Source organism: Setaria viridis, chromosome 4, assembly GCF_005286985.2.
Source record: "Setaria viridis chromosome 4, Setaria_viridis_v4.0, whole genome shotgun sequence".
NCBI classification, from domain to species: Eukaryota; Viridiplantae; Streptophyta; class Magnoliopsida; order Poales; family Poaceae; genus Setaria; species Setaria viridis.
The window spans coordinates 10,257,221-10,273,943 of record NC_048266.2 but is presented as its reverse complement, the minus strand read 5'-3'; the positions used below and the strand labels follow the sequence as shown (position 1 = coordinate 10,273,943).

Below are 16,723 nucleotides of genomic sequence, written 5' to 3'. Positions count from 1 at the left end.
TGGTTCATCTTTATCTATTTGGACAGGTTAGGTTTTGTTTAATCTAGCTTACAAAAAGAATCTTCCAGCAACAACCTGTGAGCTGCTGTGAGAATGGGGGATATCCACTGGTGATATTCAGAACATAGTAGTCATATTACTCCAGAAGCTTCTCCAGTGTGGCAGTGTCCTCTCTACATCGTTCGCCACTCCTCTATCCCCGACCCCGACCCTATCTGGTTCTGGAACCATCTTCTGACGTGGACGCGTTCATAATTTAATCCCTCACTCACCCTGCTCCCAACAATTCTTGTGCTATTCCTGTATTCCATTCGTCCCATCGATCCAGTTCCTCTCCGATCTCGAGCTTTCTTGCTCCCTCCAAGCCGCGAGTTCCAATGGCTGACTTCTTCTTCGGGAGCCCGTTCCGGCGCCGCTTCTTCCACGCGCGGCCCTTCCCGGCCGTGGAGTGGTCCTCCTCCGGCGCGGCGGCCATGGACTGGGTGGAGACCCCGGCCGCCCACGTGCTCCGCATCAACGTGCCGGGGCTCGGCAAGGACGACGTCAAGGTCCAGGTCGAGGAAGGGAACGTGCTCACCGTCCGGGGCGACCCGCCCGCGGGGAAGGAGAAGGGCGACGGGGAGCACGGGGACGGGGCGGTGTGGCACGTGGCGGAGCGCGGGAAGCCGGAGTTCGCGCGCGCGGTGGCGCTGCCGGAGGACGTGCGGGTGGACCGGATCAGGGCCGGCGTGGAGAACGGGGTGCTCACCGTCGTGGTGCCCAAGGAGCCCGCCACGGCCCGGCCCAAGCCCAGGCCCATCGCTGTCCACAGCAAGCTCTGAGCTCGGCTGCCATGGAGTAGCGACGGCGGTGTTGCTGCCGATCGACGGCGTGCAGAATGCTTCATATGCAGCAGCTGCGATGTGACATATATGATGGGAGTTTGTAAAGGAGTTGTCAAATAGCCGCGAGCCGACGAGGCTTCGGTTGAATAATAATACGACTTGACGCTGAACCTTAATATGCTATTCTAGATTTATATACTAGTATAAATAAATAAAATGATATGTTTATATTTCTCCTGTGTGTCTATTGCTAAAAGTAGTTTGGTTGCAACAGAGTCACATATAGGGTTGCAACCTTTTGTAAATAGAAAAAAAAATAAAAGTTGCAATTATATGCTATGGACATTTTGTTCCATTTATAATACAACAATCACTTCTACAATCACAGTACAATATAAAACATAATTTATTTCCAGTATAAAGTTAGTGACAAATGTGTATATATGTTGGTTATAATCATACTTTCTCGAATTGCGACTATTTATTTTTTAATATAAGATTGTAACCGGTGTAACTACCTGAGCAATATGGTTTCGAGGAAGAAGACGACGTCAAAGCACTTTGCTGAACCTTGTGTGATGTTCAGTGCTAGGAATGGTCTTTTTTGACATCTTTGATTTGTTTGGCAAGATTAGTACTTATGACCATTTTCTTGGTAGTGGTAGAAATTATTCTTGCATTGTTTGGGGTGGGTCCCTAACCGATACACTTGTAATGATTTCAAGATCTTGTTGCCAGCAGCAAGTGGGTATTATGGCCATCAATTGAAGGAGAAATCTATATTATACACTTGTAATTATTATTGTGTGTTTTCCGTTCTCCTTCTATGACCTCAAAGGACTTTGATGAACATGTGTTCTCGTATAGCCAGCTATATGCTGTGTTATCAAGATGTGTATCTCGAAACACTATACGGGCCTTTGCTAAGCTTAACAGAGATGTTGACCCCCAGTGCAAAAGGAGCTAAGCACATTGTTTGCCGAGTGGTCTTGAAAGAATGAATAAATGTTTGTTTACTGCGCAGTAGCAAAACAAATATTATTTTGTCCATCTTATTTCTCTTCACTTGACCATACTAATCATATTTTCTTATTGTGTATATTGTTAGAAGCCCAAACTTTCGTTATTAACATAACATGTTTGATCGTTATTTCCTTCGTGTTGTCGTGTTGGAAGAAGATGCATTGGTGAATGACCACGTCTTACTCATTTCGTTTTGTTAGTGCTTGTTCCTATTTTTTTTTTCAAACAATGGCATTCATAAGTCAATAATTTTAATTGTGTTATACTAATTTGATAGAGACTTATCTTTGCTGTAAAAATAAAATTGTTGGCTACTAGATTTTCTATATTTATATGACCTTTAAAGCTAGCTAGCCTTACACTAAATGACTTTATTTCAAAGAACTTTCTTCGCCGCTCCCGCCCTTTTTTAGCATATCTCAATAAATTCCCTATCTTAGGCACCAGCCAAATCCAACGCAATACACTTTGGGAGCCACGGGAGAGAAGTAGGGCACCGCTGGACTGACGACAGGAATAACGTCAGAAGAAAAGATGTTGAACGGACAATGATCAATGCAGATTTTTCTATCCCTTTTATATTATTTTGATGATCAATGCAGAGTAGGTACAGCATTTTTGACAAGGCAGAAAAAAAAATTGAAGGGTCAAGGGGGGAAGTGCCCCACCTGAATTCATTATGGGGCCTTTTTGTCAGGCCAAAATGCATTGTACATTGGATCTTAAGCAAGAAAAAACAGGGAGGAGGGGGTACTCTCCAAGATGGAGCTACATTAGTTTATATTGAACAAAAGAGGGAACACCAGGCATCCGTTATCTGATGATCTTCGAGCTTTAGTCGGTGGCTCCACAACCAAGCTTCGTCACGGCATGTGAGCCAGAATCGCCCCCACGGGGTGCTGTTCTGGAAGTAGCAGCCAGCAGACAAGGAGGATGAAACTAGAGTAGTGGCGTCGTGGCACCGTTGTCAGAGGCATTATAATAATAGTACCAACCACTTCCACGATCGGTTGGTCTTGGTCATGGATGCCCATTGCCCACCAAGGTAGGCCACGCTCGAATTCACTGAAACGTGATTCCTGAGGCGTGTAGCTTGTCGGCGATGATCTCGTCCATGCGGCGCACCATCTCCGGCGTCATATGGTTCTTCCAGTCGCCGGACACACCCTTCCTGAAGAGAGCTTCGCGTGGGATCTTGATACGCGAGTCCACGTAGCCGGTCCTATTCGCCTCCATGCCCCTCAGGCTGTCGAGGCTGCACAGCTCGACGATGCCCCGGACAACGCCGGCGTCCTCCTCCGCCGCGGAGAACGGCAGCCCGACGAACCGCGCCAGCCTCCGGACGTTCTCCGAGGGGTCGCGCAGAAGGTCCTCGTACCGCAGGAAGAGCAAGTTCTCCGGCCTCGCCGCACTGGCGCGCCAGTAGCCGAGGATGTGGTCCCAGAACGGCCCGCCCGGCGTGGTGCCGTCGCAGGCACCGTCGACGATGTCGCCCAGTGTCAGCCCCGGATGAACTCGCCGGAAGTAGTGCCACAGGGAGACGGCCATGTCCTTGGGCTCCCTGCAGATGTAGACGACCCTGCAGCCGCTGCCGTCGCCGGCGGCCGGCGGTGCGGCACGCGGGATCATGGCGAGCGGCATGTGCGTGTTCATGAGCCGCGGGGATGGGAACCCGTCGAGCTCGCTCTCCCGGCCGCCGGCGAATAGGCCCTCCAGGAACGGGAGGCACTGGTGCGGGTTCAGGTGGCGGAGTGGGTGGTCGACGGCGTTGGGCGGTTGCGCGCGCCGCGCCATCGTGGCGAACGTCAGCGCGATGAGCCACGTGGTCCCGCACTTCATCGGGCTGGCGACGATGACGTCGTCGGGGCGGGGCTCGAAGCGGCGCTTGAGCGCGACGGCCGCCGGGACCCAGCTCTCCCGTATCCAGAAGCCCTGGTAGCAGTGGAGCTTCATGTTGGACATGCCGGCGACCGTGCAGCATGGTAGGCCGGAGACCAGGCCGGCGTGCTCTTCTGGAGGACTCTCCGTCACGACGGTGACCATGTCGGTGTCGTTCTCGACGTCCATGAACGGGACGGGGCCTACTTGAGAACTAGATCCGCTGGTCGCCATGGGTGGCTGGGCTGGCAATGGAAGGTGGAGTGGCCACGGTGGTAGACTGGTGTCGAACAAGAAATTGGTGCTCCAACTCCAAGTTTATTATATACTGAAAACTCAGGAGGCAGATAATTGCACCCACCAGTCTACCCGAATACTACAGAGTTGGCCCTGGCCCCGGTTCCCCACCCCCATCTTCAGTTTCTCTCCGTTCCAGCTTTGAGCAAATAGACATAATACTGAATTTTGATCCTTTGTAGTATTTCATTGCATGACAATTAACTTTAAGCTACAAGGACTGAAGCTGATTTCTAAAGCCAGTCTCAATGGGAGATACATAGAGAATTTCATCAGCATTAATTTCTATGTCACAACCTAAGCATCACTGTAGTAACAGAGTTACAATTATTTTACCTAAAAAGGAATCAATAATAGATATTGTGTGGACAACAAAAAAAACATGTCTAAATTTACCAGAATCCGTCTAATCATCTGAATGTATGGCTGTTTCTTTTTGACAAATCAGCAAACAAATGCATGTACTACATAACATCATTGGTGTAAGAACCAAATTACATTCATTAATCTAAAATATAGTGCCAATTTTATGACAATGAACAAAGCTTTGTCTCCAATAACAACAGCTGCCAAAGCCACTGGACAGGCAATGCATTTCTCACCGCAGGATCAACACACCCAAAAGGCAGTTCACTCGACCTCTCTCCATACAGCTCAATGAATGTCTTCTACATTACCATCAGCTACACATTTCCAGCCAAGGGGTAAAAGAATTTTTTGCGAAGGCTACGAGGATCACGAGCACCTCTTTAAGGATTACGTCATGCGAGGGACATTTGGTCAGCAACTGGGTACGTGCAGGTTCAACAGCTCGGACAGCTCGGCGACATCTGGGATGTCAGTTTCTTCGATGCTAATCTACATGCTCCTCAGCTCAGAACCCTGATCGTCGCCTTCTTAAGTTCTTATAGAACATTTGGAAGGACATAAATGACATGGTCTTTAATGCCGCCCACAGGTCACCAGCGCAGGTGTTACACTCCATCGACATATGGGCAGATCACATCCGCAAGCCAGTAGCTAGAACTTTTTCTCATTCTTGGAGTGCAGGACTACGGGATGTAGCATATAGCTAGCTGTGTGTACTCTCCTCTCCACCCTAACCTCACAATGCACTGAACGCTTTACCTGCGTTCTACATCCGTTCAATGAAAGTTCAGGCGAGCAATTGCTTGTCGTATAAAAACAGAATGTTCAGCTGCAGCTCACTTGAACCAACAGCCATTTAAGTGAATGAGTTCAAAGCCTCAGAAAGCCGACACACAGCAAATGATCTATTCGGTGTTCCGTTTTCTGTATCAACGAAAGCAATACCATCAGTGAACAATGAAGCATAGCACACATAAAAACAAAGTTTCAGAAACTCTGCAGTGTACGCGTGCCTAATCATAGAAGTCCAGGGCACGTCATCTCGCCTCAGCATTGCATCAAACAGCATACACATGGTGCCCATGTCGCCAACCTCGGCATCCATAACAGGGTGCCTTTTGTTCTTTACAACCAACTGACAGTAAAATTTCTGCATATATAGCTGAGACTCAGGGTTCTTTGAACAATCACATTCAATTTCCCTTCCAACAATCACATGCATTAGTGTTGCAAAAGGGATGGGAGTCTTGCATCAGAATGTGCAAATAGACTCTTAAAAACTCCTGGAATACCAGTAAAATTTTTAAACGGATAAATTCTCCAGTTCACACGGATCAAACATGGTGGAGCAAACATAAATATATAGTTGTAATGCAGGGTATCCCCAAAAAATGATTGGAGAAATATAATTGCTCCGGTAGTATTGACAACTAACTTACCACCTGGCCTCCATCATTTATAGACATAGCCTTGACACGATAGTGACAACAAAAAGAAGCTAACAATATCAAATCAACACAGTTCAAGTTTCATAGGTGCTTGCTTTAGCATGGACATTAAGTGTAAATATATTTCTATATGCTGCATATCATAAACTAAAAGACATGTTGTTACCTCCCTGACAGAGAAAGCCAGGCATCATAAGGTATACCTATACGGTATGCCATTGTATTTCACAGTGTAGCTGAAAATTGGTATTCCCATGTGAGTTGTTTCTTTAGTAGTCACTAAAATGAGGCCTGCGAAAATGGAAGATTGTTACTCGCCAGGGGAAGATCATATTGGTTAGGACCTACGAAGAATGTGTTCACAAAGAACAAAAGATACTCCACATATATGAATTATGGGCCTCCGTGACATGTATTGAGATGTCACTTAATTTGACATTAAAGCTGCATGCACTTCCAAATTTTAGTGTGAATTAGTTCTTGTGTACCTAAAGTCAGTTGATGGGTCTCATCCTTGTGAACCCATGCATCTTCCACTGTGCGAAGTTCTTGGTCAGGGTATGTCACATGCCGAAGAGCTTTTGGGCCTTCCTGTCATCATTATTATTCTTGGTACTCATCAGATTCAGTAGACTGAGATGGTAGAACAAAGGTAGGCATAATAACCTAGGTGTAGGAACTACTGCTAAATTGTGAGCTTGGGCGTAAACATTTTGCTAAAATGCGAGTTAGACATTGGACGATTGCATGACATAATCATAATGGTATACTGAGTATTTAACATTAAATATTTTGCAAATGTTTAGTAGTTGCTAGTTGCCACCATACATGCATGATTGCATGGTTCACTACCACATAATTATGGTAGCAAGTACATACACTGATTTCTATCTAATGATCTCAGTTCTTAGAAGTATCATTCCTCAATATTTTCAAACTAAAAATTGATCCAGAGACTTCAAATAGTGATGCTAGCAGTTGTCCAGAAAAGCACATTATATGAGCACCAAGGAACTATAAGTTACCTGGGTAAGTGAGAGAACTCATTGTGCCATGTCTAATTAAAATTCCCGATGGCGACGAAAAGGTAAATAATTGTACTTATACTAAACCAAGAAAATAATATAATTCTTGTGGGAGCAATAATTGTTCTATGTAGTTCGGTACTTCCCACTTATTATATTGAAAAGGGCGAGTACAAAGCTAACCGATTGAACAAAACATTTACCATACTTTAAGTATGGTTGAAATTTCACCTGGGGATCTTGGTTGGATGGATCAATCTCTGAAGATTTTCTTCCTGCACATTTACCAGCAATGGAGTCTTAACACCCCCCACTCCCCCAACATTAGCATTGACAGAATCTGTTTATTATATCAACCTAGCATGCTCTGTTTTTTGTTATATATCAAAGTAGCACAGAGAACAAGGCGACTGAGCAGATCAAACAGGATAACCAACATTTTCCTGGAGTGCTCAACAATAGAACCAGACCGTCCAAATCTAATCACTTAAACATGGAAATGCATTTTCTGATTAATTCTTCATGTTTGGATGATAAATCCAGCTGATCCACAATTAGAATCATGCAATTCGTAATGGTATCTATATCAAAGAACAGAACTGCATTTCAATTTTCAACTGCAAACAAGTTCTCGAACACGATTCGTCAGTTTCATCGGATTTATCCTTTGACGCGATACAAGGACGGAAACCAGGAGCATTTCATCCACGCAAACAAAGGGGTCTCAGGATTCTGACAGAAATCGAAGCAGACACACATGACACGGATCGATCAGAGTTTTGGGCGGGCGCACGTACGTGCTCACGCGTACGTCAGCCTGGGGGGATGGAATCGCGCGTTGATCATCGGAGAAGAGCCCGTCGGAGAGGCGTCGCGCGCGGTCAGCGACGCAGGACGAGGCGGCCGCGTAGCCAGGTGCAGCGTGGAGGCGGAGGGCAGTGGAGGACGCGTGGGCGGCGGTGGCCGCGGCGGCGAGGGCGACCCCAGAAGCGGACACGGGCACGGGCGCCGGGGAGGGCGAGGAACACGCCCTGGATGCCGGTGAAGAGCTTCCTCCAGCGGCGGGAGAGGGCGGTGGTCCGGGCCGCGGCGGCGGCGGGGAGGCGGAGGAGGATGAGCAGGAGCACGTCGTCGGGGAGCGAGCCGAAGTAGTCCCCGCCGCCGCTTCCGCCGCCGCCAGCGGATACGGAGGCGCGCTTCTCGCGGTCGGAGTCCATCACGCCGTCGCAGTGCATCCCGCGTCCATCGGCGATCACGATGGCGGCGGCGCGGTCGTGCGAGACTCTTGGTTTCGGGGAATGCTGAGGAGGGCGAGAGGGAAAACCGTTAGAAAAAGGAGAGCGCCGTGGCCCGTGGCAACTGGCAATGCGATCTGGCAGTCCAGCTAATATGGCGTTTTTTTTGGAAACATCCTCGATAATTTCTCGGGCATTCATTTCCGTCCAGGAACTAGAAACCTAGGCGTGGCTTTGCCGCGCCCTACAAGGAGCAGGCCAGTCCGTATAGAGCTGATAGCCTGTCAGAGCCAGAGAGCGACACCAGTTTTTTTTTTCTTTTTTCTTTTTGAAATAAACCACCAGTTTTCTTCATTGTTGTCACAAAGATTAAACTGGTCAAGATATTCTTCTGAGGTACACGGCTAGCCCGAGTCCGCATGGCGACTGGCGACTGGCGACGGCGAACTGGCGATCGTGAGTGCACCCTGATCTCATCTCCACTCTGAGATCCTTGCGTCATCAACCAGGTGTGCATCCTTGATCTCCCGCTCCTCTCATCCTTCTCGTGATGGATCTACAGGAGGAACTAGTGGGCAAATTGGATCTCGCTCCTAGAATTCGCTTCAGAGAGGAAGTCTGCTAGCTCTTTGGCTCCCCGGTCCATCATCCTTCTTCAAATGTGGATGGATCTTTCTTTCTTCTTGCAACTTTCGGTCGCTACACTTTTCGGTTGACACCAACATTAGTCAGTTTTGCTTTGGCCTCTTGTTTGGGGGCTCGCCAAATGGTTTTCACGTGGAACTTCTCAGTGAGCATCACTTCAGGTTCTCTATCTCATGCAAGAAAGTGGGTTTTCTTGTCTATGCCCTTCGGAGGTTCATTGATTCTTCCTTCGATGTGTATTTTCATCTTTGGAATAATAGTGTTGCTTATTGGGAAAAAGAAAAACGACTTTGGGAGGAAGAACAAGGAAAAGGAGTGGAACAAAGTTCTTTCTAAGAAATAAAAGAGAGCCATGAAAGCATCTTCGTTTGGGAAGAAAGTTCGTTTTGCAAAAAAGTTAGTCCAAGACTCCCCGGTGGCTAAGCATCGTCCTCAATCATTCGCAGTTGGTGATTTGAATGTTCCCATTCATCACAATTCAGCCTTTGTCGCTTGTTCTGGATTTTCAAGGAGGGATGTGCAGGTGAATCATGTTTTTGGAAGATTGCATACAGATCTTGGTTGTTCTTCGGGTTCTTTGCATGTTCACCAATCTGAGGCGAAATCAACGGAGGAAAGTTATGTGAACACAATACTTCGTAATTCAAAATTCAAAGGTCAGCAACAGTTAGAGTCAGCCAATGAGGTTTTCTGCTCTAAATGTCTTGGTCTGGGCCATGTGTCTAGGCTCTGTCGATCTCTAATTTGTTGTAAAGCTTGCCTCAAATTCGGTCATTGGGCCAAGCGTTGCCTCACGAAAAGCAATCTCCCTTCCACGCTTACATTTAAATTGCTTTCCTAGTTCAGAAGCACTGATGAATTACCTGTTGATAAGATCATTGAGATCCATTTCAACCATTTATCAGGAATCCCATATGCTTCATCACTTGGAGAATTGCATCATGTTCTACTGTATCAAAGGCTTTTGAAAAAATCCAACTTGAGGATAATGATTTCTCTCCTACTCTGATGGTATTGGTGAATGTATTCAAAAGACCAAGCTAGACATTACTGGATTGTTCTGCTTTTTATGAAGCCATACTTGTTGGCATGGAGGATTTGCAAGATGAGGGTCTGCTGAGCTGTTTACAGTTTGTGGTCAATTTTGCCTGCAACAGAGGTATGCTCAGCATCCCAATTCCTCAACCAAGCAATGACTTCCCTATCATACAGTATGCGGATGACACCCTCCTTCTCATGCAAGCTGACGCAACATAGCTGTTGTTTCTTAAAGACTTGCTGAATATGTTTGCTGCATCAACCGGTTTGAAGGTCAATTATCATGAATCTCTGATGACATCAATAAATGTCTCAAACAGCAAGATGGCAGACCTAGTTGCAGTCTTTGGTTGCCAAATTGGGGCTATGCCCTTCACGTACCTAGGCCTGCCCATGGGAACGACCAAACCAAGGTTTGAAGATCTAACACCATCATGGATAGGGTAGAAAGAAGATTGTCGGCGTGCTCTTCTTTCCTGTCATATTCAGGGAGACTCCGGATGGTAAATTCAATGATAACCCCAACGGTAACATATGCCATGTGCACAATCAAATTGCCAGCTAGTTTCATTGAGGCTATTGATAGAGTGAGGAAGCAATGCTTGTGGCGCGGGAATGATCAGACAAGAAAAGGAGGTAATTTGGCGTCTTGGCCACTAGTTCAAAAACCGAAACCAAAGAGTGGCTTGGGAGTCTTAAACCTCAAATTGCATAATGAAACTGTGCTATTGAAACAGTTAAACAAATTTTATTCAAGAGCTGAAGTGCCTTGGGTACAATTGATTTGGTTCAAATATTACAATCATAGAGTGCCACATGGGACAAGGAAAGTAGGATCATTCTGGTGGAAGGATGTCCTGCGGTTGAATGTAATTTTTAGCGTCCTGTAAGGTTGGTGAGGTGGTGTTTTATCAACCCAATATCCTAGACTATAGTCCTTTGCAATCAACCCAATATCCTAGACTATAGTCCTTTGCAATCAACCCAAATATTTCGGTCAAGGATATAATGGAGTAGAATGATCTAGAATCAATATTCTACCTACCATTGTCACCACAAGCGATGGAGGAATCACACAATGCAAAATCAAATTAAGGCAGATGAGTATTCGGTTTCATCAAAAGACATGTGGAGCTTTATATGGGGAGATCAACCTTACACCTCAAGGTGCATCTACAGCCTAGCCTTCAAGCACTTGCAAATCCCTCAAACGTTTGCATGGCTCTAGAAGTCCAAATGCACACCAAGGCTCAAATTCTTTGCTTGGTTAATTCTAGTGGACAGACGGAACATGAAGACGATGCTGCAACGAAGAAATTGTAATGTCCAACTAGATGTTTTTTGCGTCCTATGCAATGACAATGTTGAAGAAGACATAGGCCACCTCTTCTTTGATTGCCCCTTTGCAATGTCCTGTTGGCACAAAATAGGTTTCAGTTGGCCTAATTCGCATTGCGTTCACGAGCGCCTGATTATAGCCAGATCAATATTACATATACCCTTCTTCATGAAGATTTTTATCACAGATCTACACCAAACTATAATATCCATAGAGGATCCAAAACATTATCGAACCCTCTTTCAATATGCGAAAAATAACAACAAATCACCAAATCCGCCTTCCTAACTGGATAAATTAAGTTTACATGAGCATATCTCCTTTGTTGGAGCCGGCGAGCAACCGAAATTCCCTATGATTTCCTTCAAAAGGAGTCTCCAAACCCGTCGAATCCAAACATAATGTGCACTATACATACATGAGAGGAGCGGATCTGGACCATACCTTTGTGCAGATGAAGACGATGATGGGGCTCAAGCCGGTGGTGAGGATGGTCAACTCGGTGAAGAAGATGAATCCGCACGAACTCAGGGGAAGAATATCTCATAAGTGACGAAGATGAAGCAAATCTGCACACCACCTTTACCTAGGGGGTGTTTGGATACCCCTTGCTAAACTTTAGCACCTGTCACATCAGATGTTTGGATACTAATTAGGAGTATTAAATATAGTCTAATTACAAAACTAATTACACAAACGGAGTCTAATTCGCGAGATGAATCTATTAAGCCTAATTAGTCCATGATTTGACAATGTGGTGCTACAGTAACCATTTGCTAATGATGGATTAATTATCTTTAATAGATTCGTCTCGCGATTTAGACTCCATCTGTGCAATTAGTTTTGTAATTAGCTCATATTTAGTCCTAATTAGCATCCGAACATCCGATGTGACACTGCTAAAGTTTAGCACCTCATATACAAACACTTCTGGTATCCGCGTTGTCACCTCCACCAACGCGGTGAAGGAGGCGAGTGGGAAGAGAAGAGTGAAAAGAGGACTGAAATGGGGAGCGGAATTGAGACAGAAACCGATTGCCTAGGTGGAGGGCAGGGTAACCCTAGCCGGCCCAATTGTCGGCGAGGCCCATGTGAGCTCCGGTACCCCTTCTCTCTTTTTCACAGCCCCCTGGCCTTCTTCCTCTCCAGCTTATGAAATAGGGCCCACTTGCAGGCTGCGGGCCTCGCTAAAGGCCTACCAAAGCACCAATCGTGTGCCAATGCTTCCATCCGTCGGCCGTCGTCACTCTTCTTCTCATCTTCGAACCCCACCTCCATGTTGTACACAGTACACGTGGCCGACCTCCAGGCTCCACGCCGCCGCCGTGGCCCCGTGGCGCATTGGCGCTCACCACCGTCAGGCACATGATCTTCGAGGGCTCCCTTCCCCTGCAGTATTGCGCTAAATCTGCTCCTCTGCGACGGCGCAAGCCACTGCGCGCAAAGTGTTCGACGAAATGCCAAACATACCGAACACGTCATGCAGTCACGTACGGTACAGAGGACAGAGGTGCTCACATGACACATGTTCGCGTATATGGGGAGCACTGGTGGACGCACGAGGCACACTGCGCTCGGATTTTTCTGCATCCGCCGTGGCATATGCTCAGTGATGTGATCAGTTTTCCTGCTGATATCTGCTGTTCAGCTCAGTGGTGTGATCATCACACTGGTGCTCTTCAAGAGTGCGCACAGCATAATATGGATTATGTCATGTGCATCCACGACCACGAGTTACATGCTCGCAGAGATACGTAACCAATTGTCATCGTCTCACTACGAGCCACAGCTTCCTTCTCCTTCCATACTAAGCCCCCCTGCATTTTCAGGACAGGCCCTGGCCCTGAATGCCTTGTAGTGCTGCAGGCTCTTGAAGATCAGTGGCATGATGATCAATGTCCAGCAACTAGTTGGTTCTAACAAATCTTAAATGTTCGTGGGCATTACCTGTAGTGACGCGATGATGGGATTTCAAATGGTATTGCACTGTGAGATAGACTAGTAAGCATTTTCAGTTAATCTTGAGCTCGTCTTTGATTCGAATTTCATATGCTGTAGATTCAAGGTGAACTGATAAGTACTTTTGTTGTTTCTGAACTTTCAAGTTTGTTTGCCTTTTCAGTACAAGGAAAAAGGTTTGGTCGGTTACTCTTTGCACAACAGCTTCTGCATTTTATTTAAGTTCAATTGATTTATGGATCAATTGTCTCAGGCCTTTCAGTCATATTTGTTGGTTCTGAATTACTGAGTTTTAGTGCTAATTTTCATGCCATTAATGCCATACTGCTTTGAATTTATTTATTTGTCATGTTCCAGTCTCTTCCAAACTTCGTATTCTTGAACAAAATTTTGACAAGTCAAGCACACGATCATCGCAACATTTAATATATGGTTAACTTCCTGAGATTTAGGTAGCTATACCTATAGCTGAGTTAAGTGCTTGCAAATTCTAAGGTTGTTATACCTGTACTTTCTGTAGTCGTGATTTTGTTCCACTCATATTTGGTTTCAGTACGAATCAAGTTTTAACCTATTGGTTTTGACGTTTTGTTAGGCGCCAATTCTCCTATTTGTAGCTTTCTGTATTTGAGGCAACTTTCATTAACTAGTTAAACACATTGATCTGGGACGATGCTTCATCTGTGGTGTTTGCTCTAGTAGTTCAAAATCCTTTGTACCAACACAAGACCATCTTACCCATAGCCAGAAAGAATGGCAGATAGTTTTTTCAACCACTGGTTACCACAACTACTGGTCAACCTAGTTCTAGGCTTTCTGTTCCAAATAAAACAGCTGCAGGTGTAAAGTTCACTATTGCCTCAGTTGATTAGTAGGTCTTCTCCTATCAGCTACTCACATAGAGCTTTTTCTCTTAATACAAAGATACGCAGTTCTCCTGTGTGTTCGATAAAAACATAGAGCTTCAAACAAAGGAAGACCTCTTGTACTCCTTATGACCACGAACACTCCTGCCTCTGCCTCCACCACCTTATGATCTTTTTTTTTTTGAAACATTGACCACCTTATGATCTCACTCATGATATTATTACCTGGAGCACTTCACTGTCAGTTTCTGAGTTTTTTCGCTTGATTCTTCCAGGCTCCATTGTCGATCATCTGGTAGCAGTCAAAGGTATTTACCTCTCCCTATTTCTCTCTCTTTTAAAAAAGTTAAAGAAAAAAATTCTGGTTCCAAGCTAATCACAGATTCATCTTTTCAGGTCCCCATGAATATCTTGAATGCTCTGGTCTCCTTTGCTTCCCGATGGTTCCTGTACTTCGTTGTAGCAGGTGTGGGATTACTTCATAACTGTTTGCTCAGCCATTGGCCATATCCTTCCATTTTTCACATAGAGTTCTGCTTCCATTCGGTTTCAAACTTTCAATTGCAGTGGTTATACTAGCGGTGTTCTACTGCTTCCTGAAGCAACTAGCAGATGATGCTGGCACAGAGCATGAACCAATTCGGCGTCAAGATGCAACAGGCCGCGAAACTGAACCGATCCTTCCAAGAAAAGAGGTGTTTTTCAGCTACGGAGCAACTGGAGAGCAGCCTGAGTCCAGCGTGTGCCCCGCTGAAGATTCAGATAGTGACAAGATGTGCAAAATCTGCTACGATGCTCCCCGGAGTTGCTTCTTCATACCCTGCGGCCATTGCTTTACCTGCTTTACATGCGCAAGGAGGTATGTTTCTCACATCTTTTCAAGGCGGTATGTTCTGAGCAGCTTAGATTTTTTTTCCCCACTAATTTTGTTGACTTACTGTTGCTGATACAAGACACATGATCGTGCTTCTAGTGATGCTGATAGAGAATATCTCATATCCAATTTATATGTTTGATTTATCTCTCTTGGAAAATTTGTAGGATGTAGTATTCCATCAACCTATAGAAAGGCTGCTTGTGTGAATGGAGTGGCTAAAACGTAAAACTATAGACCCGGCTTTCGTATCTTAAAAGATTTACAAATTTGGAGGGAGTAGGTGAAATGCTGTTGAATAAATGCATGTTGCTGATTGCTGTTGCAGGATCGTGGAAGAGGAAAACAAGGCCTGCCCGATCTGTCGGAGGCTGATCCACAGAGTAAAAAGAGTCGAGAGCCCTTAGATCAACCAGAAGGATCTGCACTTTTTTTTTAAGGGATCTGCATCTAGGGGTGGTAAAGGACCATCTAATTTAGCCTAGCAAATTTAAGGATCGGGCTCAATAAAAGCCGGACCATAAATTAATATAATTTTAATCTAAAAATAGAGAGTTAAGTTGGATTGTTAAGGAGGCATAAGGGTCATGATCCATTACCAACCCTATCTGCACCTGCCTCTGCCCTCGCCCATTCCTTGATCTTCTTTCTTCCTTTGGATCAGTCTTTGTGTAGCTCGCTGGGCTTGTCGGATGTGTTGGGCCGATGGGCTGGATACTTGCCGCAGCCCTGTAAGGAAAATACAGCCCAAGTTTTTTTTGATCCAGAATTAATTGGTCTTTTTCTCGTTTTTGGAAATGAACTGTACCAGAGCTGTCAAGTGCTGATGGTATGAATTTAAAGAATTTAATTAACAATTTTTTAGGCGGATTATTCCATCTTAGGTACTAGTCGGACCCCTTTTCCTTTCCTAACTTCAGTATTTCTGATGTTTTTTTATTTTTCCTCATGTTTATCGTGAAAAAACATCACACGCTCAATAGCTTGGTGTTTGCCTCATGTTGCATTAAAAAAAATCGCACGGTATTTGCCGTCGCTACAACTCTCACACTGATGTCGTGCACCCAAGCTTCCTTACCACGCGTTGCGTCTGCAGTTGCGGCCAGAATAAAACTCAATAAAATCTGTAGCTGGTGCTGGTCGGCTGATTCCTCCGTGTCCGTGGCGCCCAAGTTTCCTCCCCACGCTTGGACTATCCGCAGAGCATCGTGCGCTGTCCACGTCACATGAGAGGAACAAAAGCAACTTTTCTAAAATCATCAAATAGTAGAGAAAAATTCCTGTATGCCATTGAAAATTTAACTCATCCCTTCTAAGCCATCCAAATTTAGACCATGCCTTTAGTGCCATTGGAAATTTAACTTCATCCCTTCCTTGCCATTGCTGTCACAACACAGTCACATGGATGTTAAGTGAAGGTGGAAAAGACAATGTTACCCTTAGAAGAGAAGAGATGAAGCATTTTTCTTGCTATCCCTTCTATGCTTTTGTCATCATTCATTGTAGAAATATTTTGTAACTGAATATTTTTAACTAAGTCCCCCAGTATATTGTAAACCCCCAGCATATTGTTGGATACTAGAGCTGGAAACTAGTTGCTGTGAAATTACTATGACTCAAATGCACCAATCAGTTCAAAGTATAGCATATTGATTATTTGCTGGGCGGCGTGCATTTTGTCAATTTGGGGGAGGAGATAGGACGTCGCTGGTGGTTGAGGTTGGTGGAGGGGTAAAAATGGAAAAAACAGCACCAGAAGAACGGGTTTTAACGGAGTCACGGTGATTTACAGAGAAAAATAACGGCAATGGTATAGAGGGGATAAAATTAATTTTTTAATGGTACGGTTTAAATTTGGATGGCATAAAAGGGATAGCTTAATTTCCGATAGCATATAAGGAAT

The 16,723-nt window shown here is 45.2% G+C and overlaps 3 protein-coding genes across 4 annotated transcripts; 2 read left to right on the top strand and 1 right to left on the bottom strand.

The window, feature by feature from the left end:
- Nucleotides 1-43: 43 nt before the first annotated feature.
- On the top strand, nt 44-1,058 carry LOC117853193 (16.0 kDa heat shock protein, peroxisomal). The gene has a single exon (XM_034735571.2). It carries the CDS (start codon nt 378-380, stop codon nt 819-821), a length of 444 nt encoding a protein of 147 aa, XP_034591462.1. The 5' UTR covers nt 44-377; the 3' UTR covers nt 822-1,058.
- Nucleotides 1,059-2,366: 1,308 nt separating this feature from the next.
- LOC117853888 (cytosolic sulfotransferase 5) lies at nt 2,367-4,012 on the bottom strand. The gene has a single exon (XM_034736167.2). The coding sequence runs from the start codon at nt 3,957-3,959 to the stop codon at nt 2,910-2,912; it is 1,050 nt and encodes a 349-aa protein (XP_034592058.1). The 5' UTR covers nt 3,960-4,012; the 3' UTR covers nt 2,367-2,909.
- An 8,005-nt stretch (nt 4,013-12,017) lies between these two features.
- LOC117852041 (E3 ubiquitin-protein ligase APD2) lies at nt 12,018-15,704 on the top strand. 2 transcript variants are annotated; one of them, XM_034733960.2, is made up of 5 exons: nt 12,018-13,099; nt 14,222-14,254; nt 14,343-14,412; nt 14,514-14,805; nt 15,149-15,704. In XM_034733960.2, exons 3-5 carry the CDS (start codon nt 14,349-14,351, stop codon nt 15,225-15,227), a joined length of 435 nt encoding a protein of 144 aa, XP_034589851.1. In that variant the 5' UTR covers nt 12,018-13,099; nt 14,222-14,254; nt 14,343-14,348; the 3' UTR covers nt 15,228-15,704. The 2 variants fall into 2 exon arrangements, with proteins under 2 accessions (XP_034589851.1, XP_034589850.1); XM_034733959.2 differs by having other exon boundaries at nt 12,018-13,122.
- The last annotated feature ends 1,019 nt before the right edge of the window (nt 15,705-16,723 follow it).